General features: G+C 32.4%; 1 protein-coding gene and 1 long non-coding RNA gene across 3 annotated transcripts in view; one reads left to right on the top strand and one right to left on the bottom strand.

Annotated features, from left to right (window-relative positions):
- Positions 1–131: 131 nt before the first annotated feature.
- LOC139426380 (uncharacterized) lies at positions 132–11,513 on the top strand. The gene is made up of 2 exons (XR_011637648.1): positions 132–316; positions 11,080–11,513. It is a non-coding gene; the product is annotated as an uncharacterized lncRNA (long non-coding RNA).
- The window catches only part of LOC107436601 (thyroid hormone receptor beta-A), a 77,009-nt gene continuing 61,580 nt past the window's right edge, over positions 2,788–18,216 (bottom strand). For both annotated transcript variants that reach the window (XM_043051519.2, XM_071185099.1), the window contains 2 exons: positions 11,186–11,503; positions 2,788–5,927 (listed from right to left, as the gene is read on the bottom strand). In XM_043051519.2, coding sequence (XP_042907453.1) covers positions 4,816–5,927; positions 11,186–11,503 — 1,430 coding nt within the window. In that variant the 3' untranslated portion in view covers positions 2,788–4,815. The remainder of the gene's footprint in view (positions 5,928–11,185; positions 11,504–18,216) is intronic.

Below are 18,216 nucleotides of genomic sequence, written 5' to 3'. Positions count from 1 at the left end.
ATATTAAATGCAATTCCTTCATTCTTATTTTATAAACAGGATGTTCCGTTATCACTATCATTAAAGTATGCTTTTATAATTATTTAGATATCAACTGAGGAAGAAAGTGATTTCCAGGGTCAAGCTTTAGAATCAACTAGTTTTTCTGTAGGAAGTTAAAAGCAGATTAGCTTTCGTTAAATTTTGAAAAACGATGCGGGTGTAATTTAGAGAGTAGATTTTAACGTAAATAATCTTGCGAATATCAAAAATGCATATTTGAGTCAGAGGACAATTTCCATGACACAAAAAGGACTCAGTACGGAAATAATCAGAGGTAAGTTTGAAATTGTTTTAAAAGTTTGAATCCAATATGGACACATGAAGTTTGCCCTTTACTAGAGGTAAGCTTAAGCTGCCACCTGTAATTTATTTAGGTGAAAAAGGTGTCAGAATAAGGAACATGCATCCTTGTGTTATGCCGAACGAATAACACCAAAATCAGATCTTTAGTACTAATAGTTCAAAAGTTATAAGAAATTTGAAAAGTGAAAAATATTAATAAATTTCAATTTTTAATTTTAAAAAATAACAATAACCTACTAACGAATCTGAAATTCTTATGTGAACATGTAAGGTATTGTTTCCTTCGTTTTTTTAAGCTAAATCAATTGAAGCCAAGGCAATCTTCACAGTGCTAATATTTTACACATAAGTTTTTACACATAAAAAGTTAAATTTTTTACTTTTATCATTCTACACCTCTATTGCTATATTGGCAAGAGAAGCATCAGATCCAATAAATTTTTTACGCTTAACTAAATAAAACCGAAACCATAAATTTAGAAGTTAAGGTTTTATGTATTGAAAGTACAACTTTGTTTTTCTACCAAAGACATTCATCTGACATTACTATCCAGACAAGTAAGGAATAGTTCCTTGTATAAAAGTTTAGGTGTTACTTGTTATTGTCTTGTCAATACTGTCAATCCTATTTTAAGTCAGAGGGGTGCTCTTCTTCTTGTTTTTCATTGACCTCATCTATGACCAAGAATTCGAATTTTGTCTCACACATATGTCACAAACCGTTTTACTGAGAGGACACATTCACACATTATCCAACCATCCGCACATCGTAATTTTAACCTGAACCAGAGCACCATCAATCTCCGATCCAATTTGTTTGTTATGGGAATTGGGAGGAGACCCCAGGAAATTTAGTGCTCACCAGTCACCATTTTGTACAAGAGGTGTCCTCGGTCAGCGACATCGAACTCACAACCTCTTAGCCATTGGCCCAATTGTATGCTCAATGCCTGTAAATTTGTTAATTTCTGAACTATTACTATTGACTTTGTTTTGATCTCATTTGAGTAAGATTGGAAGAATACAAGGTTCTAATACTTTACTTGTTTACATAATAATATCAAATATGTTGGTCGGTATAACTACGAAGCTGTGCTATTTTCATATAAAAATTTTAATAATAATTTTTTAACTATTTGTCTATATAGTAAAACTTCCGTTTCCCTCTCTTTTGAAAAAATCTAATCTTCATTAAATTCCAGATCGCTTTAATGATATGTTGATATTTTGCCATTCGTTTTCCCATTTGAAACTTAATAAATATATATAAATCATAAAATTATACATCTATAGTTTTATGAATTATATATTTATTCAATTCAAAAAATTAAAACATTTAATTGACAAGCAAAAGTATCGAAGGGAATAACACACGTTTTCATTACAGAACGTACAACTATTATCGTATTACGAGTAAATTAATATCGCAAATACCAAATACATAGATTTAATTTAATGTATCGTAACAAATATATAATTCATACAACTATGGGAAACTTTTAGTGACAAGCAAAACTATCGCATTAAATTGCTGACTATTATAATACAGCAGCATATGATACAGTCATTAATTAATGTGACACTAATATCGGATAATGATGAAGTTAGTATCATAAATACCAAATATATAGATCTAATATTATTCTAATGCCGGGCTTTTTGTCATTTGAAACGTAATAAATAAATAATTTATCAAACTATAAGTAAAATTTTATTGACAAATAAGACTATCACATGGATTTGGTCACTATTACATTACTGTAGAGTGTACTGCAAAATTAATATGAAATTAATATCGCATTGCGACGAAATTAATATCATAGATATCAAATATCAGTTAAAACAAAATAAATTTATTTTTCATAAAACTATGTACTGTTGCTCTATGAATTATATATTCATTCAATTCAGATAAAATTACATTTTATTGACAAGTAAAATTATCGAATAAAATCACACATCGTTGCACTACAGAACGTAAGGCGTATATCGCATTATGAGGGAATTAAAACTGCTAATACGAAATAGATTTAATGTTATTCAGATGTTTCACCTTGTGTAATTTGAAATGGTTGGTTGGTTTCGTATGCCTGTTTAGGCAGAGGGGTGCGATTGCTCTTGTTTTCCAGTGGCTCCATCTATGGCCAAGAATTCGACTTCTGCCACACCATTCGTCGCACCTGTTTATAGGGTGGAGCCATTCATACATTCATCGACAGATCGTAATTTTGACCTGAATCAGAGAACGATCGATCTCCAATCCAGTACCCCCAGAGGTCTTGATTTGTTATGGGAACATGGAGGACTTTGCGACTCGACAGATTTAACGTGCATCAGTCACCATTTTACTATACGGGGAGTCTTCGTTCGGCGGGGTTCGAACCCACGAACTCTCGGACATGGGCCCTGCTCCCTACCGACCAGGCTATCCCGGCCCACCTAGTGTAATTTGAAATGTAATAAATATATAATTCATAAAACTATAGGTAAATTTTATTGACAAGCAAAATTATCGCATGGAATCGCTCACTATTACATCACAGAAGAATATGGCAGCAAAATCTATGCCACCACAGTAAACACATTTCAATAATGATAGAGACATAACTTAAGTACATACTTCATTTAAATCTGATTTAACACTTACTGCTTAAATAATCCAACATAGTATCACTAACTTAAATAATAGTCCAATATTTAATAAATATAAAGTTAAAACAACAACAACAAATACTAAATAATTCTTATACACTATCCAAAAAATCCATAAACATATAAAATCATTCATAAATATAGACATTATAAGAGATTTTTTTTTACTGCAAATTTACATCATTTGTGCAGCAAACAAAAAATAACGCCACATGCCTAGCCTGTCTTTGATACGAAAAAAAAAATACTGGGAAATAGCTCATCAAAATTTAAATGCATCCATGCAAATTTGATAACTTTTTTTTCAGAAAATAGAAAAGTGACTTCAGATTACAACACCTGTTTCACTGAATATTGTAGAAATGAACATTCAAAATAAAAAAATTAATAATTACGTTGCACATTGCAGCAAACATATTTATTATACTTCACTATTTAAATATTTCCGGATTATTTTTGCACTATATTTAACCCTTTCGCGCCGACTGTCACAAATACGTCCCAGCATACAACCGTATCAATCAGGGTAAAAAGATAAAACTGGTAATCAAAGTATTTATTTAGCACTTTATTTGTGGGCGGAGTTATAATTGTTTGATTTATTTAATTCACCATTACTTTGTTCAAAATAAAACTATTTAGTTATACGTTGAGTTAACACTGATTATATGTATGATTAAACGAACAATAATTAAAGTAAAAGCAAAGTAAGTCGATCAAATTAGCAACGACTACATTTAAGTTACCGTTTTTTATTTAATTACAACTTGATTCTGATTTTGTAAGAATGCTTTTCTGAATCACCCGTCCCCAAGGGGTTAACATTGGACGAACAAAGTTTGCTTATAAAGAATAGATTTTTGATTTCTAGTTTATTGGAAACTTGTTGATCAGTTATGTCTACGCACATTCAGCAGTTAGCGCCCTAATTAAAGAGCACAGTTTTATAAAACATTAAGCAAAAATATCAATTTATACTTTTTGTTTCGTATACAACAAAATAGGTTTATAAACTCTGTTTTAAGAAGTCTTGTTGAGATCATTGTGCGTGGCATCTCTTTTCAAATATATATATAAATCACAGTCGACATAAAATAGAAGCAGTAGTCTCAGATTTGCTTCTACAAGTAATCTGCAAATTATGTGAAACGTAAAACAGTAGAAACTAAAATTTTAGCACAAGTTGGGGACAATAATATTTTTTTTCAATAAATTGAAGGTAGCTCTTGATAAATTATATCTAAACGAGTACTAACCCTTACAGCACTAGTTTTCTAGCTTAAGTTAGGAGTTTTCCTGCATGCAAAAGCTGACCTTTTTCATTTTATTTAAGGGGAAAGTAGTGCTTTTAATGGAAATTTAATTATCAGGATTAAATAAAACTTAGAAAAAAAATATAAATTCATTTTGAAAAAGACAATCAAGCCACTTTAAAAACAATTCTAAACCTTACTTTGTTCATATCAATATCAATTATACATTTCAAAATCAATTTTCAAATATATTTGCAACAGCTCTATTCTCTCACTGTTATAATTGCACATTAAATCGTTCATGGAAGCTATGGTAAAATTCATCACTTTTCTTTTAAATATGTACACCTATACTTGAAAGAAATATACGCTTTAGAATAACTTATGACAATAACACTCGTAGATAGTTTTCCTTCTGTGTATTAAATATTCTCACTTCCCAGGCAGTAAGTATCAAAATAAATTAAGATTCATCATCAGTGAAAAGAAAATGTTTGTCATGGTTGATTTCATAAAGCACCATAAGAAAGATACGAAGCATGGTAAAGCCCATCTGGTTACTCCATTAAGATTTATATTGCCCTGTTCTATCAGAACTTTCACTGGAACTCGATTCTTCTTCTTGCGAAAGAGGAGAAGTTGGAATTCTGAGAACATCTCGAGTTAAACTCCAAGGCACTCTATAGGATGAGTCACTGCTACTAGGTGCTGCAGATGGCGGACGTGAAGTAGATTGGCTTTCGCTGCTAGTTGTTTCAGATTTTTGAAAACACGAATCTATTTTGAGAGAAGACAACTTCTGTTGAATTTGTTGGATTTCTTCCGTGGCAAGTCTTAAATTGTAATCTGTGTGGTTGTCGTTTAGTTCCCTCAAGTCAGGCAACCTCAGGAGCAACTTGGGATATAACACCAATGTATTTTCTTCCCCATAACGCCAGGACATGTATTTTTTCATTAATAAATAGAATTTTTCCTGTTCTTCAGCGACAAGAGCTTCGTTTTCCAATCCTGGTCTATCAGGAGAAAGCAGGACTGTCACCAACAGTAACATAGTGGTCACCTCATCAGGGCACAAGTCTTTCACACTTCTGATGAATTTCATATGTTTATTGTAAAGCTCGGTTGACACCAATTTTTTAATGTCTTCAGCATCCAGTGTTGGTGAGTTCCTGTACATCGGTTTTCCAGTATGCGGCCACCTGGCTAATTTATCGTCGTAAACATAAGCACCGCGGATAAAGCAGAGTTCTAAGACACCAGTTCGCAGTAGAATCTCTTGATCGTGTTGCGTTATTTTTCTAAATGATTCTAGTTTCTGTGAAAAGTTCGTAAACTGCTTAACCGTCGTGAAAAACATGTCGAGTATTTCAGTTCTCGTTCGCCCAGATGAGGGAGCTGATTTCGATATATTGTCACTAAAAGGCACTTCGTTATAACTAGATTCATAGGCATTGACTAAAAATTCTATCAACTGCATATTCTCAGATGACAAAATTTTTGACAAATCACTAACATCTGGTTCGTATTCGGAGAATGGAATTCCAAGGTATGCCTTCTTACTAGATTCTTGTACTTGTGTCGTAAACTCTTGAGTACCTTGTCTCTGTTTTCGTTCCATTCTATTTTTTACAAGAGCTAACCTTTCTTCTTCTGTCATTACCCATCCGGTTTCCATACCTGCAAAATCAAACACTTGGAATAATTACATTGTATACAACAAAAGAACTCATGTTGGATTAGAAAAAATTATCCCACATTTATCGATCTCAGTTTTGGCATCAGATGTTCAAAATGGTATTTTATTGTTAGTATTATTAGGAACCACACTTACAAGGGAGACTAGGGAAGTGTGACTCGCTAATTTTGAAGTAAACTAGTGGGATGCATGCCTTATGAGGCATAATTTTAGTGGACAACATTCGTTTCGACCCATAGAAGGTCCTATGAGAGATAAAAAAAAATTCGATGCATAGAAAAATCGGTATTTTATTACTTCAATGCAGACTATTAGTTATTATAATTGTCTCATACTCTAATTAATTTTGTAGTACTTTCACGTACTATATAATGCATATTTATTGTAAAAATTGATTTCGAAAATTTTATATATCTGTAGTTTTTCAGAAAAACCAGTTTGGTTAATTTTAAAAAAAAAAATTTGCACCAAATTTCTATAATTTTTTTTCCAAAACATTTTCCAAATTAATTGGACTATGAAATTGCAAGTTAATTAATTAATTAATAATTAATTAATAATTATTTTGTTAATTAATTAACCAATTAATTGCAAATTATTTGGAGTATGAGATAATAACAATAACTAATAGTCTGCATTGAAGTAATAAAATACCGATTTTTCTACATATTGAATTATTTTTTATCTCTCATAGGACCTTCTATAGGCCGAAACGAATGTTGCCCCCTAAAATTATTCCTCATAAGGCATACATCCCACTAGTTTATTTCAAAATTGGCGAGTCACACTGCCCTAGTCTCCCTTGTTAGTAGAAAACATTAAACAGATATCTCCTTAAATGTGTTCGTAAATTATTTCAATACCTGTTACCAATAAAACTAAATTAAATTAATTCAAAAAATTTAAAAACTTAACCAAATACCTATTATTAGATTGAGGGTTTGAGACAATATAATGATACGATTATTCAAAAGGTGACATCTTCACATCCAACTGGCTTTTAAGTATTGTTTCTTCCAGTGAGATAATTTACAAGTTTCTGCTACTTCCGACGAATAACACAAAAGCACCTTAATGCCTAGGTGGATTTCACCAAAATTGTTGTCCTCGAAAAATTAAAAGTTCACCTTGTGATTATGTAACGATAGTCTCCCAAATGAATAATCACATGAGGCCCCTGATATACGTGTAACAAAAGATTGGTATCTATCATACGAAAAATATTTAAATAACCTAGTAGGATGTAGAGAAGAAATCTCTAATGTGGAACCAGAATTCATATGAACTGCTAGTCTGCAATTATCAGTCAATTTTTCTTATCCAAACAATTTTGGCGTGTTCGCAAAACTATTTTACAATTTCTTATGCAATTGCATCACAACACAATTGGTCAAGTAGTGAATTATAAGAATTACATGGTGGACATGAGTTTAATATTTTATTTCGAAGGTTGTTTTAAACACTATGTTTACGGACGTTTCTTATATACCTATCTCTACGAACACACGTCAATTTGACGCATGAACCAATACATCACTAGGTTTACGGACGTTTCTTATGTACCTATCTCTACGAACACGCGTCAATTTGATGTATGAAAGAATAATAATATAAATGTAATTCAATTTAGTAGATTTCAATCTAGCACTATTTCTAAATAAATCGTAAGCTTATATAATTCACGATTTTTATTTTTAAAATTTACTTAATTGTTATTTACAATTTTTTTAATTATTTTGGCATGTCCGGAGCAGTTGTATACTATAATAAAAAAATGAATTTATGAGATATACACTGAAGAGCCAGAAAAACTGGTATACCTGCCTAATATCGTGTAGCACCCCCGCGAGCACGCAGAAGTGCCGCACCACGACGTGGCATGGATTCGATCAATGTGTGAAGTAGTGGAGATAATTGGCACCATGAATCCTGCAGGGCTGTCCATAAACCAGTGGGAGTAAGAGGGAGTGGGGATATCTTCTGAACATCACGTTGCAAGGCATCCCAAATATGTTCAATAATGTTCATGTCAGGGTGTGGATCCAAGAGCACTCTTCTGAATTTAGACACTTCCGCAGGCCACCAAAATTCCCAGGCATGAACATTATTGAACATATTTGGGATGCCTTGCGACGTGATGTTCAGAAGATATCCCCACTCCCTCTTACTCCCACTGGTTTATGGACAGCCCTGCAGGACTCATGGTGCCAATTGTCTCCAACACTACTTCACACATTGATCGAATCCATGCCACGTCGTGTTGCGGCACTTCTGCGTGCTCGCGAGGGCCCTACACGATGTTAGGCAGGTATACCAGTTTTTTTGACACTTCAGTGTATATTTATGAAATATTCTAGTACTTTATGTTTCAATACTCGAACTAAGCAACTAAAACCTACAAAATCTGACATCAATTGACATTCTGCGTTTGTTCTTCCTATTATTGCTTATCGGCAACAGTTGTTTATCGCTTGTTTTATTTGAGATAATGATATCGGTTAACGAATCGAAGTATTGTCGGTATATTCCTCTTTATTATTGATGTAATAATTGCTTGTTTACTCAAAATTTTGTCTAAATTATGATTGTTTCAAATTGATACATATCCGTAGAGATACCACATAGAGAATTTCAATATTTCAACGCTTTTGAAGAAAATAGATTTAAATATATATTTACCTCGATCAATGGTTAAAAGTCATTACAAGAGATAAAATAAAAATTTAAACGGGTTTTATAATTTTCCTTACAAAACTGGAAATGCGTCAAAATGACGCGTCCCGTAAACCTAGTGTTAATCAGGAGTTCAGGTATGAATCAGTAATTTCCCTATACAAACTATTATTCTGAAGCGAAAAATGAAGCTAAAGATTCATTTCACATTGCTGATAAATGATAGTGAACACATGTTTACGATAAAGGGAGATAACTTCACTGCGGCAAGATTTTCAGACCAAAGTTTCTAGATTAATAATCATTTTTGTGGCTAATGAGCCTGTCTCACAACACGGCCTGAAACTTTAGGGCCATTATGTTGAAAGGCACTATGTGTGTACAGTGCACAAAGAAAGGATCAACCAGTATAACTTTTGATCTAATGATCTGATCTTCCCGTAAAAACTCAATCTTAATGGTTCGACGGAGGGAATTCCAATAGGCTAATTAATTAGTTCAGAGGATAATATAAGTTCGAAATCAGACACAAAAGCGTACTTTCTCTAAATAAACATACCTTTATATATGATGGATTCAGATTTCTGACCCCCAAAACTTTGGTGGTATCCTTAATCTGGAAGATATGGTCAACATAGTTTGGTCAGGTGAGTGATAATAAGTTTGACCTCTTCATGTCAATTTTACTTTTTGCGTATTTCGTCATTTCTCAAGAACTTATTAAGCGAAATAAAAGAAAATTTCACACAAATATAAAATTCGTTTATTTAACGATAATTTCATTCAAAAAACAGCTTTTAATAAAAAAAATTATTATTTTTATTATTTCGTTTAAAAATAGTAAAAAAAAACTTTAAGTTCTAAGGTATACAATGTTTCACATAATTTTGAAGAATGAAATATTACTTCTCAAAATACAAATAATGAGCGAAATCGGTTGTATAGCTCTTGAAATATATTTAAAACTCGATTATTAATGAGGACTTATTTTTCATAAACAAGTTAGTTCTGCCTATACTAATATGTTTATATACAACTATTTATATTGGGATCAAGTAAAAAACATTGTTTTATTTTTAAAAAAATCTAGAGTTCAAAGTATCAAAAATATGTACTTTGAACTGTGCTGAAAACTACTGCGCTATTTCAAAATATTTTGCTGAATGGTAGACAATTCAAAAACTAATGGTTTCAGAATTCAGATTGATTTTGCCAACATCTTAAAAGTTTCACTACGAGCGAACTGGAACAAAGTGGCTTTTTTTTACATAAAATTTTGAATCATTCCAATGTAGTGGTAAGCAAATCACTTTATTAAACAAGTCAAATTTATTAAACAAAGAATCATATATTAAAACGATGATTCATATATTCAAACGAAGATTCAAATAAAACAAAATATCATACAGTGAAACGAAGAAACATACATTAAAACAAAGAATCATATATTTTATTTTATTTCTGACAGCCGTTGAGCAGAAGATCCAATTTTGGAATTTACGGCAACCAATGTTCAACGCAGTAGTCTTGTAATTTTGAACCCAGTACAGAAGACAAGGCAACTCCAGGATCAAGTATTGGGAGAAATTTTGCCTTCGTGGAGGAATTTTGATGGAACTAACCTGCATTTGCGTTATATGGAGGGGAAAACCACGAAAACCTCCCACGGTTAGTCTGACGGCAAGGAGTCTCGAACCAATGATCTGTCTACCACTGATGATATTTTATGTTAGCACTGCTGTCGATGCGAGTCGGATGCGGAATTCGTATCGACCAGCCGTGGCTGGGATTCGAACCCGGCTCACCTCACTGGGAGGTGCTCTATCCTCTGTGCCACCACAACTCGAGAACCATGCATTGAAACGAAGAATCATATATTAAAGCACAAACATTGGTACCAGAGACGCGATAGCTCAGGGAATAGAACGTTCGCCTTCCAATACGGCGAACCGTTTTCGAACCCCAGTCGATACGAATTCCGCATCCGACTTGCATTGACCACAGTGCCAACGTGAAATATCCTCAGTGGCAGATGGATCATGGAAGCCCCCTTGCCGTCAGGCTAACCGTGGGAAGTTCTCGTGGTCTTCCTCTCCATGTAACGCAAATGTGGGTTAGCCCCATCGAAAATTACCTCCACGAAAGCAAATTTGTCCCAATACTCGATCCAGGAGTTCCTTTGTCTTCTGGATTGAATTCAAAATTACAAGGCTACGAAGTTGAGCATTAGTAGTCGTAAGCCCATAAAATTGGCAACGACGGTTATAAAATATAAGAACCAGAAGAAATTTTTACAGGAAGAACAGGAAATGGTCAGCCTTGCATAGTATAAAGAAATATACACCACTAATTTTTTTCACAAAGTGAGTAAACATGTCCGCATTTCATGTGTACTTTTGTAACCTGAAAGTACTGGGTTAAGCTAATTATTGATATTAAAACTCCACAATTTTCTTGCAGGCAATAAAATGTTTATGTGTATTGAGCTGTTATCAAGTCTGAAAACAATACCTCAAGCTTTTCATATATTTTGGGATGTTCTTGTAAAAAGTTAATATAGACTTACCGATAGAGAGGCACTTTTTAAATCTGCAATACTGACAGCACTTTCTTGAAGTGATGGTGATCTCACATTTTCCTTCGTAAGGGCAGTGAAAATTCTTGAAAGCTTCATTCTGTACTGACCGCCTGAAGAAGGCTTTGCAGCTGTCGCAAGAGATCCCGCCAAAATGGTAGCTTTTTGCTCGATCACCGCATGCCCCGCAAACCTTTTGCCGCCGACTTGTGGTCGGCGTATAATGGTGTTGAGAAGATGTTGAACATTCTGGTGGTAACAAATGATGGTGAGGTGATTGTTGGCTGCCATTTGGAGGCAGGCTCATGGCTGAAAGAAAGTAAAAAATGCTCAATTTAGTTCAGATTATCGATTATCACTGGATTTCAATGATGATATCATGGGTTTGTTATTGTAAGGATGTGTCCCATGGCACAAGAAATTAAATTTATAATAAAATTATGAGACGTTTCATTTCACGTTGCAGTACAATATTGTACAAATTCTCTAAGTAATTACATGTTCTTAAAAGTTGATCAAATATTATGCGAGAACCTAGGGAAGGAGGGAGTTAGTTATTTGTGCATCATTGTTGGGCATATTATTTCTGACATGACTCAAAATGCTGGAAGAGGGCACCGACAATGCAATGGACAGAAAATGGACACCGCTTAAAATACGTAATATGCGTAAAGACTTATTTCATAATTAGAACTAATATTATTATTATTATTTAAGTAAGTATAAAAATTACAATTTTCCAAACTATCAGAAAAAAAATTCTCACTTTTGAAAATTCAGCAATCTTTGAGTTGTATTCCGTTAATTTTGAGAATCATTTCTTCACAAAATCACGAAATTCGTGACGAAACAAGAACTCTCACATATGTGACTAAAATGTTTCTTGAACTACTGCTATACTGAACTATTGCTAACTCGAATGAAGACTAGATTAAATAACACGAGATCAAATAACATCTAGATCTAATTTAGTCACTAATAGTCACGATCGAAATTAAAGATACAAAATAGGCCAACCAGTCTGTAGGGTGGTCAAGAAGTTGATCTCGTACCAGTAAGATCCCGCATTCGTATCCCGTTTCGGGCATGAGCGTAATTTATCTCTCTGATCCTTCGTTCCTTGTATTGTTGGGGTAGCATTGATCCCCCTATATGATGCCCACAATAAAGGGATTATTAGAAAAATTAGTAAATTAGGAGCAACGTATTTTTTTCGAAAAGAAAAAATGAAATTATGAAATATTTCTTTAATTTTGAGAATATTTGTTTCTTCGAACATGTGACGATAGTTATTTCGTCCCTTAAACGTTATTGTTGCTCGAAGCATATGCCAGGAAACGGTTTTGTCAAAAATGAAGAAAGTTTCGTGATATTTCAGTATCCATTTTTGATAGTGCAATAAACATTAAATAGTTACTTTTGAAGTTTAATTTAAATATTAATTAGAAATCTTCAGCATTTATAATAGTGTGCAAAAAAAATTTTTAGTAAAAAAAAGAAAAAAAGAAAAAAAAATATTTTTGAAATTTATTTTAATAAAAGGAAAAGTAACTGGTTATGTCTGTTTATTTGTTTTTCTCCAGTCCAGTCAAGTTCGTGAACTCTGGAGATATAAGAAAAACTAACAGATCTTAAAATTTGAAAAATGCGCGCAAGCAGTAGTTCTAGTTGACTCCCGGTGGTTGAGTGGTAGTGCTACGTGCTCCCGTGCCACAGGTTCTGAGTTCGATCCTCGGGGCGGGCAAGGTTGACTCAGCCTTTCATCACTTCAGTGGGTCGATAAATGAGTACCAAGCATGTTTGGGAACTAAACACTAGGGTTTCGCTTCGGCTGATCACCTAACCGGAGCATCTGCTCCTGCTCCCCAGAGCCCAAGGTCAAGAAAACTGAGATGGGCACAGTAGGCCTTGGCCCTCTATGAGCTGTCGCTCCACTGAGTTTAGTTTAGTAGTTCTTGTTTCCGATTCATCAAGATGTAGTGATGGCTAAATCAAAACAAATATTGTTATAAATTATACTGTACAAAAAATTATGTTTTTTTTTTACATTCGCTTAATTTAAAAGATTACGTATGAATGCTTACAGATCTGCAATACAGTTTACAATTTCTTTTCTCGTTCTTTAATAGCCGTTAATTTTTGATCGATTATTGACAGGTAAACATTATTAAAATCCAGATGGGGGGAGGGCACTTATTAATTTTATTAGAAAACTATCCAACTCCGCTTATAATACACCTTTGTTTATAAAAACTCTTTAGAAACGTTTTTTTTTAAAATTGGAATAACATAAAATCAATATTAAAAGAAATAAAAAATATTAAACTCCGTACAATAGTACACTTTGTTCAAATAATTGCTTGAGCGAGGTAATCCTTAACTGTTATGTGTTGCTGGGATCAATGAAAAATAGCATTATTTTCCATCGTAAAGGATACTGAGTATATTGAGACTGAGTACATTTGATTAATATAAAATCAAATTTGCTTCAAATACTTATGAAGATGGTCATAAGAGTCGACATATTTTGAGCGTTCAAAAATAGGTGTCCACGCTAAAGAATAGACGTCTATTCTTGAGCGCTTGAATCACGTCAACTTTTACCACCTTCAAAAATTTTTGAAGCAAATGAAGTTTTTTCTCATCAAAATTATTGTTCTGCTTGAGTTTGTTCAAATAATTGCTTGAACACGTTGTTCAAATAATTGCTTGAGCGATGTAATCCTTAACTATTATGTGTTGCTGGGATCAATGAATAATAGCATTATTTTTCAATCTTAAAGGATACTGAGTATATTGATACTGAGTGTATTTGATTAATATAAAATCTCATTTGCTTCAAATATATGAAGATGATCATAAGAGTCGACATGTTTTGAGCGTTCAAAAATAGGTGCCCACGCTAATGAATAGACGTCTATTATTGAGAGCTTGAAACACGTCAATTTTTACCACCTTCAAAAATTTGTGAAGTAAATGAAGTTTTTATCTTATCAAAATTATTGTTCTGCTTGAGTTTCTTGGGATATTTCATTTAATACTGAGTGTAAATAATCTGTCTTTTGAATAATTGAAATTCGCTTCTTTATCTTATAATATTAAACCTCCGAGTAAAGCCAAATAATAATAAAAAATAAAAATTTATTATCTAGGTTTGAGCAACCTTTCAACTTTGTACAAGAATACGTAATGTTATCTAAAATATATTAACTTACCCCGTACGAAGAACAGGTATTAAACTATTTTAAAACAGCAATCACACTGAAATAGCTTAATGAAACGTGAAATATTACGTATAAAAACAAAAAGAATTTTTTGACAGTGCATTTTAAATAAATTGTAAACAATACTTTAATCTTCAAGACAAATGAGAATAAATTGAGATTTTATCAAAAAAAATTATTAAGTCACATCTGAAAATATAAGCTAATGATTATACTCGAAACATCGACTTTAAAAAATAATTTAAAATACATATTTGTTTTGTCTATTATATATATTGTTTGTCAATGAGTTATTAGACTATTAAGACTTTTTTCCTAATCACTTTAATTAATTATTTTTAAAAAAATTCAAAATATCACTGATTATTATTTCCCGGAACTTATTAATTTTTACACGAACGCACAGCGGTATTCAGGGAAAGCTTTACAAATTAACATATTAATATGTCCGAATCTATTTTTTAATAAAAATATTTAAATCGATAAATTCTCTTAACTTTTGAAAATTTTAAAAAAATAATTAAGAAATCGATATAATTATCGTAATTGAAAAATGCTAGAGTATTTAGTTTTAAAATTAACAGTTTTCAATTATTTTAAGTAAAAATATTTAAAATATCTTTAGTACAGAGCTCGAAATTAACACTGGTCCATTTTTCTGGGACTAAGGCAAAGAATATACATAGGGAGAGAATGCTAGCTTCGATAAACATAATGTAAACCGATCCTCTTAAACTTGGTATGGTCTCTGTATATTAAGAAAAAAGCAACATTTTGAGGCACATCAGAATATTTTGTGACAGGTTTTCACCCTCCTCTTCTTCCGACCAGTACTGGGGTTGGGGAAGAATTGGAGAGGAAATGAAAAGTTCTCTTTTATTTATTATTGATTTGTTCTGCATTTTTGCACTGTTCATAAACAGTACTGTAAAAAGTAAAGCATTCTCGCAACAGCCCAATGTGTGCCAGAGGAGACAAGGGGGTTAAGGCTCCACAATTTCGTGACCAACGGCATGATTGTAGCAATGTGGTCAGCACTGTGCACAGACTGTCTTTAAACAGGGCTAAAGAGAATAGAAGGGCTAGTTCACTCCGCTCTTAGAGCTGAAGCTACGATTTCTTTCCTCATGACGTCACTGTGTCCACAGATCTCGGAGATTGCAAGCAATGATATTATGATAACTTTGCATCTTTCTCTTTGTAAAAATAAGTTAGACTTTTTCTGGTTATTAGCTTTCAAACTTTACTTAATTAACACATTATTTCCATTCATAAATATAGTTTAAAAAAACTTTCTTGGCCATTATATTAAAAAAATACCATTTTAAACTTATAAAAATATTTTACTAGTTGGCGAAAATGACACTATAAATGCTTTATTTTAAAGGGTTCAGTTTTAACTTTAATTATTAAGATAAATGAAAGCATATATTGACACTTTTTTGTCTACATATTCTTTTATAACAATAAGTTGAGTTAAATTTAGAATCCCTGATTTTAAAATATGCCGTTAACAGCAATTTGTTCATACTTAATCATTAGGAAACATCAACCTTAAACGCTAATTACTGAAACAAAATAATAATTTAGGTTTATAATGATATTAGAAATTTTACAATTGTTTATAGATATTCAAATTTAAGATGATATAATTTATAGATATTTAAATTCAAGAGAATATAATTTTTAAAAGAATCAAAAATATTTAGAATAACTACATTAAAAAAATAAGTTATGAAATTAGGAAAATTTCAACTGTGCACTATATATTTTATTTATACTTTTTACTTACGATTTAATTTTCTTTGACTTTATCCATTTTTTAATTTTTTTCACATGCCTTTCTTTTGGAAGTAACGAGGCGGTTTCGATTTAGATAACGAATTTTTATAAAAGTTCTTAACGATAGAAAAAACGTATTGCTGTTTTATATTAACTGTGTCATTTCGGAATCCAGTCTTTACATAGTTGTTCATTTACTTCTGGTAACATGCAGAAAATTATTTTTTTTTCCTTTTGTTTTTCTATCAGAATTTTTGCAAGTTGCAATCGCGCAAACTGGCATTTCGTTAATAGTTTTAAAATTTTGTAAATTTACGGCAAAAACTGAGGAAAGTCATTATAGACAATAACAAATGTCTTAGAATATGTCACGAAAAGAAATGCTCCAATATTAGTTAGAGCTAGTAAGGCCGAACGCTCTGTTCTTGAAGTAAAAGTGCGAGCTTTGCGCCAAAGTGACGTCACTAGAGAAAATCGGAGGATTGGCGCGGCGAGAGTTTCTTCAAAGGAGTGAACCAGCCCTTCTATTCTCTTTAGCCCTGGTTTTTAAATCCCAGACTAGCTGGTACTCATCTATCTGAAGCTGGATGTGCTACAAGCCAACACTGGGAATCGAACCCGAGTTCTTCACAATGACAACTCAGTGTACAATCAGTATTGTACTATTAAGATATTTCTATGAGAATACATTTATATCACCCATGTTGATTAAATCTGCTAACATATTTAGAGATAGAAAGACAGAATAAAAAGCGGTTTGCAGCAGACAGCTTCCTTAACCATACATGCAAAGTTGTCGCTACCGGTACTCAGATGTTGTACCTCCTGACTGCTACTTTGCTTCTCATGCGCGTGGGCTGAATCTTGGTACATATGATGCTCCGTTATATCTGAGTTTGTTGATCGCCTGGTTAGTTGCTTTTCTGGAATACCATACCGCACAGAGAAGTTCCCCACGTTAGTTACGTATTCGAAGAGCTGGTTCTCTTTGCCTTTCTATATTCTTTAAAGAAGGTTTGATTTGGACAACCTTAGGTTTGAATTGTTTGATTGAAATAATTATCAGTGACCCCAGGCCAGAATCGTAGTAAAGGGATGATACTTTTTTCTTGATAATGTTTTTTTTTCACAAAATAGTATATATAAACAGGCAAAAAAGCATATATAAAATAGCATATAATGTTCATCCTAATTGTGATCATTAGACAGACAATAAAATGTAAATTTTAATTTAAATTCACTAAAAAAATATCTAAATGTCGTTGCAGTCAAATGAATTTTAATTCAAATGCAGGGCTGCCAACAACTACGCTTTCGCAAAATATTTTATAGAGTGGTAAGCAATCAAACACTACAACTTTCAGACTAATGGCTCATTTCACCAGCATCTAAAAAACCTTACCACAACCAGACTGGTAGATAGTGGCTTTTTATATGAATTTTTGAATCATTCACATATGGTAGTGTGGAAAATAATTTTAAATTGAAGTTACTAAGCAATAGATCCTACATTAAAACATAAAATTTGCTTCCACTGGAAAAAGCTTTCCCAGGAAGCGTAAAAAGTTGGCAGCTGTGTTCAAAAGTTATCACTCCAATGGTAAGACGGGGAAGTTTAAAAGATAGCGTGTATACCGAGAATCTAATTATTTGAGCCAATTACAATTTTTTTCTTCAAAGGTATTGAATTATAATTATTGTTTTCAATGATATTACTCAGAAACTTTTGAAGAAGAAAAAAAACAGATTTCTTAATAAAAATTTATGAGAACTGAAGTTTAAAATACTTGTAATTTAGTGAAGGTCAAAATTCTTCTTTTATTCTTCTTTTATTATAGTACAATACGCCACTAAGAATATTTTTTAAGACTATGGAGAATTTGCCATAGTTGAAGTTTCTGTTTATATAATTCAAACTTCACCAAGTTTCATAAAAATTGACATGGCAATGTCAAAAATTGTACAAAAAATATGTTTTTAAACTAAGTTATTAAACTTCAAAAACATAAGTATAAA

Source organism: Parasteatoda tepidariorum, chromosome 9, assembly GCF_043381705.1.
Source record: "Parasteatoda tepidariorum isolate YZ-2023 chromosome 9, CAS_Ptep_4.0, whole genome shotgun sequence".
In the NCBI taxonomy this organism is placed as follows: Eukaryota; Metazoa; Arthropoda; class Arachnida; order Araneae; family Theridiidae; genus Parasteatoda; species Parasteatoda tepidariorum.
Note: the sequence above shows the minus strand (reverse complement) of the source record. Positions and strands in the feature narration are given on the sequence as shown.